Here is an 8,937-nt window from a genome sequence, read left to right as displayed (position 1 = left end):
TTTCTGTTTTTTCTGGTAATTTTAATTCTATAAAATGTACATTTGTGTGCAAACTGAGGGCGCTATTTACATATCGAGGGCTTAGAGCAAGAACTAGCTATGTCCATTTGTTTTCTCAATTAAATGTTACTTATTTCGGCAACAAATGTACAGTTAATTATGCCCTCCAAAATAAATGCAAGTGACTTTGGGGTACGTGTGAATGGTCACTTGAACAGTTAGTTAGACGCAAGTGACCATGCATATACCCCAAAGTCACTTAAATTTTCTTATGGAGGGCAGAATTAACCGTCCATTTGTTACCGAAATGAGTAACATGTACTTGAGAAAACAAATGGACATAGCTAGTTCTTGCTCTAAGCCCTCGATATATTCTAAATTTAAATTAGCCAAATAAATGAGTTATACCTTACATTTCATGATAAAATGTTTTTTTTTTTAATTCCCTTGTCATTTGTTAGTCTGTTTGCTGATGTTCTATTATCATTTTACAAGTGTCTACCATTTGTAAAGATGCAATTTTAGATAAATATCGCCATCATTGTTCAACTTTTCTTTAAAATGACTCAGTTTTACATGCCATCAAACAACCGTGGTAAATCGCTAGACTGGTGCTGAAGGTACGGCGAGTTCGAGCCCAGACATTGTCATAATTTTTGATCTTGTTGACAAATTGAACTAATTTAAATTATTTTGCCCACGTTAAAGAAAATCGGGAGAGATTATAGACAGTTTACATTTATATTAACTATATATCACGTGTTACGACTCTTATGTTTATGTTTTGAACGTTTATTCCAACATGATATAAATTCAAATATTTAACAATACAACTTTATACAAATCTAGTATCTTTCAACAGGTCAAAGTATCATTAAATGATTAATATAGTTATCGAAAAGCACATAATCTCTTGGTATCAGTGTATATACTCATTTATGTTTTGTGCATTCTGTTGCATCTAATGGACCGACCAGTGTTGCATTAGGCTACATGTACATTGCCAATAAATCTTGTTTAAATTCGTAGTACAAAAACTAATGGATCTCAAGAATTTCAAAATTGAATGAATCAGGTCATTGAATGGGTGACCACACACAAGAGCAAATCTGCATTAAAACATTTCAATGCGATATCTTGGTACGCGTATACGACGTACATAGTAAAACGTGTCTACACGACACACGTATCCAATTCCCGGAAATGATCGCGTAGTGAACGCGTAATTTTGCAAGTGCGTTGGGGTATGCGTACATGCAGGACGCTCATGTCGAGATGCCGTGTGCGTGTATACATGGCACTTATGACGCGATGCCGTATGCGCGCACAAGAGGAGTTCTCATTGACATGCACCACGGGAATGCGTTTTGATGCGTATCTGGCCTCTTGTGCAGCTTTACCCAATGTTGGTGCAATGTTTCTGCAAGCAACATAATGCACTGCCCTTGCTGGCAAATGGTGACAGACTTTTTTGAACAGCCAGGAACACATAATTTATTAATTCGCATTAAACGGTAATTTATAAATTTGTGAATGGCTCATGGGCTCAGCCATTACAAGACTACCTAGTAACAAAATTGCAGGTAATTCTTTGGAATGTGAATTTGTAGAACTGATTTCTAAAAATATTTTAAAATAAATATATCGAGTGTAGAAAAAAAAATCGTCGAGATGTTTTCACTTAAACAGGTTCAAAGTTAAAATTTTGCAGCAGAAAGGCTGTGATCGGATGCGATATCGCCATTTTGACGTCTTCATTGGATTAATACATAATCATACAATCTTCACAAACAATTCTTAATGTGTCATGTGTTGTCAAAGCAAAATTATGTTATTCTAACACCATTGGAGCTCGTATTAAAATGAACTTCATAATAAGTATGCTGTTTTTCAATTTGTAATTGCTGTAACCGCCAACTTTGAACATGCTTTCTGTCTTGTAGTGTCGTCAGCCTCGTAACCCACCGTGGCGTCTGCCATATCAGGGAAAAGCAGAACGACCCAGTGTGTTCGTGGTTACTTTGCCAGACATTTCGGAGACATGGTGTAATAATGGCGACCTCCAGTGTTTATTGAATTGAATTCTGCGAATTTATAAATTAAGTGCTCCTCACTGTTGAAATGCTTTCAAACACACACAATCATTTGATAATGTATCGTACATTGTACTTAAGTGATTTCCTTAATGTGTTACTGTTATTAGGCAGATATATTTCATCATCATGTTTCAGTTAGGTGTGATAAATAAAGAATATAGAGTCATTATAATTTTGATGGTGCAAAATTTTTACAGATACAATCTGGTCATTACAATCCTTCACAATTTCAAGAATGTTTACTGATAATACAGCATAGTTACATAAGCAACAAATAATTTAAAATCTTTTCATAGACTTTTGAATATTTAAAAGTACAAATTCCTCATGGTAATGAGGAAACAGTTTCACTTTGTTTTTATTCTTTGCAGCAGTTACGTAACACCAACAACAAATCGTGTTCGTTTCATCAGACGTAAAAAAGAAGGTACAATGTTAAGCATGCGTCAACGATGCTTTACGATGACGTCACTGCTTCAAATTAAGAAGCAAAATTATTCATACAATTGGCAAATTAAAAAAAAATCTATCTATGATTCTCCATACGGTGATGAATCAAATGCATCAAGTTCAGTTCTCGAATGATCCATTAAAGCTTTCGCCTTATCTGTTGGTACGTACATAAGATCACCTTTCCTGTATTGTAACTCGGTATATATTTCATCTGGCGGTCTTTGATATCTACATCCTGCAGAATTTACTGCTGAAACATGTCCAGTGTATTTTGCACTAACAACAACGATAACAAGCAACAGGATGATCGCAACCACACCCGTAATTATAGTTGATATAATCCACGGTTTTGGCACAGATTGTAGAGAAGGGCATACATCTTTACATGAACTTGCGACAGCTCTTGTTGGATTTTTCGGTGATGAAGGTTTAAGTGTAGGCGAAAGGGCTGTTGTAAGTACAGGTGCTTCAGGAGTATAATCCGCATCTGGATTTAATATCACGTGTATAGGTCCTGCATGACAAGAACTTGTGTAAGGCTCTACTATGCTTTCAATTTCACATAAAAATATATCACCCCTATTCTTTCTTGATACTACCAGAGTTAGATGGGAATAAATTCGGTTTCCGATTATGCTTTCAGATGCACCACTGGAATAAGAATTTCCTGCGCGACTCCAACCAATTTCAACTGTAGGGTTGCCTAATTCAGAACTGCAGTTAAGTTCAAGTATACTGCCTTCCATGATGGTGATAGGGTCTCCTGAGTTGGAACATTGTGGGTCAGATGTGGAAGGGAAAAATAAGAGTTCGGCTAAGATTGTATGCGATCCCACTTCTGCTATAGTGGGGCTGGTTCGAATCACTTTACAGGAATAGTTCCCGACATCTTCTCTCCTGAAATCTGGGTAAAGTGAAGAAAAATAGTAGGCAAGGGTTAAAGTTACTTTGTAATACTACAAGTAATAAGTTTTTCAACGAGTACGCTGACGGTTATCACAGTACCGGTGCAGCCGGTCCCTGTGTGAGGGGTCGAGCTTTCGTCAGATGTGTTTCTGACTTCATCAGGACAGAATTTGATCCGGGGCTTTGATATGTACATTCTGCAAAATTTACTGCCGAGACACATCTGACAAAACTCGACCACTCACACAGGTAAATATTGCACCGGTACTGTGATAACGACGGTGTACTCGTAGAAATGTTAGAGAGGTTGCGATTTCCAAACGTGCGTATCGTACGTCCGTATAGTCAAAATCCCGTCACAGGAGAGTGATTTTGAATAGATAGACGGGCGTATGATACGTACATTTGGAAATCGCAAACTCTCTACAATATTATGATTCCCGTATTTATAACACAAGTACTTTATAATGTAATTATGTACAGTGTGTAAATCGTGTGGGTATATGTAGGATGAGATGTATGTAGGGGGTGCGAAGGGTCGGGGTGGCTCTGCGGGTGGGGGGGGGGGGTAACGTATTAAAGATATATGTGTATATTCGAGATTCGTTGCAAGAAGAGGAACATCTCAAATTTGATCCTATCGCACGACATTGTACAATAATTGTTGTTCATGTTTAGAGCTTAGTTTTACGAGGAGATATTAAAGAAGGGGAAAACCATTCTACCTTTAACATTGTTGTGTAAAACAATATGTCATTATAATAACAAAGATATCCTTTGAATATCTTTCATCAATGTAATTTCCTCTTTACATTGTCTAAATTTTGATATATTAAGGAACTTCCTTTCTTTCATATTTTATAGCAAAATGCCCCGATCTCAGATGGCCTCGATCATGACAATGTTAGCGGAATTGTGCACAAACTGTACACAGCAATCGCAGTATGATGATTGACTACTGCGATATACGACACGTAGCCATGAGGTCCTGCTATGCTTTACTTGAATGTGTATGTTTTCCTTTTGTTTAATTAACATTTAAGGTGGTGTAATAACAGTAAGATCGATACTAAAACTTCCCGTCTAGACAGTTTCAATGTAAAATTTTAATTGAAGACAAGTTAATTAACGTCCAATCAATATTTATACAAGCTCAATGTGTACTCCTTCGACAACATTGAAAATCACCGTGCCAATTAATATGTTATCACCCTCGATTAATAAATAAATTTTGTATCAAAATACACCATCGGGAAAGGCATCTTCCACTTTTATTTATTTTTATAAACAAAGAAAAACAGGCACAAATTAAAATGGAATTCGCCAAGGTCACGAAAAACATGCAGAGGAAGACGAATTCTCATCTTTGTATCATGATCACATTTCTGTCATCCCAAGTAAGAAGGCCGTATCATTGAATAAATTATAAAACAGATGTTGCCTTTTTATTTTGAAGACAAGTGTTTTTGAATCGACTTGGTCCTAAAGTCAAAATACAGTATCTATCACGTCTTGGTTAACATCGAGTTCGGTACGTTGTTGCGTATTTCGCTGGACGAAGTATCGAATCGCGCGCGTAAGATTAATCACGCAGAGCGTTAACGCACGCGTACATGGGTGGTTTATCGGCACGCTGACGGCGCAACCGCGAAAAAGCATAGACGTCACTACCTGAACTTGCGGTGAAGCAAAATATAGCAGATATTGTATTGTTATTTGGGTGACTGGAATTCGCCGTCGAAGTGACGTCATAATCGGATTAACTACCATAGCAATAGATGAATACAATTTTTGAATAGATCGCCCTGCACTACAAACAGATTGCACTAATCACCTGTGTATACAATACCGCTCATTTCAAAGATACTAATCTTACAGGTGCGAGTGATCACCCTTTCTTTGACATCTATGGTTCACTGCATAGATACCGCGTGAACGTAGTGCAGGGCGGTATAGTCAAAAGCGTATTCATCTATTGCTATGGTAGTTAATCCGATTAACTACGTCACTTTGATGGCGAATTGTGCCATGATTCTTGAATCAGACATTGGGCTATTCGCATTCCATACATCCCTATGGAAGACATGACTCTAATCTCCCACATAAGGGTGTAGATTTCAAATGGAGTCACTCATTCAGGTAACCCATTTGAAATTCACATTCAATGTGTGGAAGATTAAGGTCCATTCCCTGTGTGGAAGATTAAGGTCATGTCTTCAATACGGGGTGTGTGGATTTCAACTGGAATAGCCTAACAAAAAAATCTTACCAGTAATCGTCAAAAAATACACCTCTGAGCCATCCATTAGCCGTCTGACAGCCAAGAAGACTCTCTCATCGATCTCCGTATCTACTTCCTCTTTAGAAGACAATCTTTGTGTATCACCGTTGACATTTGTCCTATATAATGCCACCTCGTGTTTATTCGTCAGTCCTCGGACTTGACAATGTACGGAGAAAATTGCTCCTGTCTCGACTGGATTTACTGGCGCGTTGATCTCAACTTCGATGCTGCTGACGACTAGAATTACGCATTGGAGGAGGATAACGAGCCAACGCAATAGATACGATAGAAAACACATGTTGATGAAAAGTTGTGTGCAAGTTTACTAATCATTAACGCAATAGCATTCTTGTGCGTGTATTGGAGAGGTTGAACATTTTTCAGTACATCAAACAAATAGGTACAAAATCTACCTACAGATTACAATATGATGTACGCTAATTGCGTTATTATAGAACACCCATATCTTACATAAAGTTTACTATAAATGCTGCCTCCGTCAAGTGCGTTTATAAGCGTAGTTTTAGGTAGCAGAAGATGATATCAGATGAAATTTAGTCAGGATAAACATCATAAAATATACATTATGAAAAGTCGTACCTTTTTTAGTGTACCAAATTTTAAGCAAAAAACGAAAGGAGTTCTCGATTGCAGAAGATTAAACCGTGCTATATCAATCACGTCAGTTTTTATTGATGTTTTATTCCAAGTCACCTGTGTAAACCACGTGCTGACGTTACATTACATTACATCAGGTAAATATCAATCCCAACTGTGTGTTTAATATGCCGTGTACTGATGACATTCAAAAGACTGATATTGAATTCCAAAAAAATCGTCTAAGCTTCCTCGCTTACAATGTGAGGCAGATATTGTTTGCATAAATTGATGATCAGCGATAATCCTATTCCAATAAACTCATTTTTATATGAGCTGTTTTGATTCCACAACTGCGGAATTTACACTAATGTTTAATTTTGATTCCGTTTGAACGATCACTAGTGATAGTTCATAATGGTAGCATTGAAAATGTCAACATCTAGCATGACTAGTAGTTTCCACAGACCAAAAAGCTCTACCGTTAAGGTTATACATAATGTTGTATAAGAACCACGGAATGAAGACTAGGGCTGTTTGCACTTAAAATCACTACAATTTCAGCGTGTTATACTATGGAATAGCACTTTGAACAGATCATTGGAAGAGGAAAGCACTGGTCGTAATTCCAGTTGCATGTCATTCCACAAGTTACTCGTTGTACATGTTGTATAGCAATAATTGATCTGCAGTTTGTCTTGTATGTTAATGAAAATAAAACACAGTAGTTCAAAATCCAGTTGATTGCCGCAGTAAATCTAGTAGTTAAGTGTGAGAGCACATCGTGTTGTTAATGACCATACCAAAATAGGCACTCCAAACACCTGGTAGATGTGATAGCAATCCGTTATGGCAATGAATTCGTTTAGAGATTTATATTTCAGACGACTGAGCGCGTCTAGTTGGATGATTGGTATGTAGATTGATTGGAAGCAATAATAACTTCTTAATACTCAGACATTGTCAGATGTAAAGCCTGGCGATATTTGTTCATCCACGTTGTCCATTCTAATTAAAAACACATCCGTAGATATTGCTTGCTAAGTTTGGACTAGAAGATCAATGGTGTTCTTTTTGATTGATTTCAAATTGTGATTTAGTAGTCATCAATATATCCTCTCCAATCGCTGTTATCACTCTATCACATACGTATTCTTGCCTTACGTGTGTGTGTTCAACCACGTTGTTCAGGATAATTAAAAACACACACATCTCCAGTATACCTCTATATCAGTTGCTGAAGTCTGAACAAGAAGATTTCAAATTGCGTTTTAGTAGTCATCAATACGTGTTCTTCAAATAATTGATGAAATCACACTTTCATAATATATACTTCCACTGTCCTCGCAATGTTTCCTCAATCACGGTGTCCATGATAATTAAAAACAAATCCCTAGTATACCTCTATATTAGTTGCTAAAGACTGGACAAGAAGACCAATGGCGTACTTCTTCAACTGATTTCAAATTGCGTGTTAGTATAGTCATCAATACGTGTTCTTCAAATAATAATTGATGAAATCACACTTTCATATAATTTACGTCTACTCCTTGCAATGTTTCCTCAACCACGTTGTCCAGGGTAATTAAAAACACATCCCCAGTATCATACTTCTAGTTGCTTAAGTCTGTATAAGAAGACCAATGGCGTACTTCAATTGATTTCAAATTGCGTTTTAGTAGTCATCAATGCGTGTTGATGAAATCTCACTTCATATACGTCCACTGTCCTTGCAATGTTTCCTCAACCACGTTGTCCGTGATAATTAAAAACGCATCCCAAGAATTCCTGTATATAGTTCCGAAGTCTGTACAAGAAGATCAATAGCGTATGTACATCTCCAAACTGATTTAAAATTGCGTTTTATTAGTCATCAATGCGTCTTCTTCAATAATGCTGCAATCACTATCATAACCGTCCACTAGAATCAATCATGGGTCAGTCTTTAAAGCAACTAATGAGTTGTTTTTCAATCACATGTGCATTAGACCAGCAGACAATCTTATTAGCGATATAACAACATCACAGCCACAATTGGTGTATATGTATGTGAAGTGTGTGCTTGTAAAAGCGTAAAGAGTAAGTGATTTGCTTGCATTGCATGCATGTAAGGCGTTGTTGCTTACATTGGCACCGACCGTGCTACAATACTTCAATGACCTATCCTGTGGAGACGGCGTTTATAATGATGTCCCTATTTGCTGTTGTCAGTCTGTTTTATAAATAACATTTTGATGAAGTAGTAATGTAAACGACGCACTTGACTTTAATGAAGGGAGATTGATTTCCCGGTGGCTTTATTTATACGTTGAAAATTGAACGGGATTGGCTTTCACTACCCATCACCAATGCTGATATGTCCGTGTCGCTAGTAACTAACAGGTTGTTCGCGTTCTTTTTAAAATAATCACAAACGCTATCGTAAGAAATACTCAACTAGTACCCCGGTAGTAGGCGTGTTTGTACTTAATATTTCATTTATATTTCAAATCTGATCATAATAACATTTTAAACAATCTGTATTTAAATAAAATTGTGATATTGAATTTGAATCCACATGGGAGGAGTTAACACCGGTTAACTGTGAATAGAAAGTAACAT

At 36.9% G+C, this 8,937-nt stretch overlaps 1 protein-coding gene across 1 annotated transcript; it reads right to left on the bottom strand.

Moving 5' to 3' along the window:
- Nucleotides 1-452: 452 nt before the first annotated feature.
- On the bottom strand, nt 453-8,586 carry LOC140168080 (uncharacterized). The gene is made up of 2 exons (XM_072191383.1): nt 5,725-8,586; nt 453-3,453 (listed from the first exon to the last, which is right to left on the bottom strand). The coding sequence occupies exons 1-2, from the start codon at nt 6,035-6,037 to the stop codon at nt 2,627-2,629; spliced, it is 1,140 nt and encodes a 379-aa protein (XP_072047484.1). The 5' UTR covers nt 6,038-8,586; the 3' UTR covers nt 453-2,626.
- Nucleotides 8,587-8,937: the final 351 nt, after the last annotated feature.

Source organism: Amphiura filiformis, chromosome 13 (assembly GCF_039555335.1).
Source record: "Amphiura filiformis chromosome 13, Afil_fr2py, whole genome shotgun sequence".
Lineage (NCBI taxonomy): Eukaryota > Metazoa > Echinodermata > Ophiuroidea > Amphilepidida > Amphiuridae > Amphiura > Amphiura filiformis.
The sequence above is the reverse complement of the archived record's forward strand: the minus strand, read 5'-3'. Positions and strand labels throughout refer to the sequence as shown.

Bases quoted from the DNA above. Each gene is read 5' to 3' on its own strand.
- LOC140168080 (XM_072191383.1), bottom strand. From the start codon at position 6,037: ATGTGTTTTCTATCGTATCTATTGCGTTGGCTCGTTATCCTCCTCCAA. The intron at 3,454-5,724 runs GTAAGATTTTTT...CACTTTACCCAG, and splicing joins GTATTTTTTGACGATTACTG to ATTTCAGGAGAGAAGATGTC.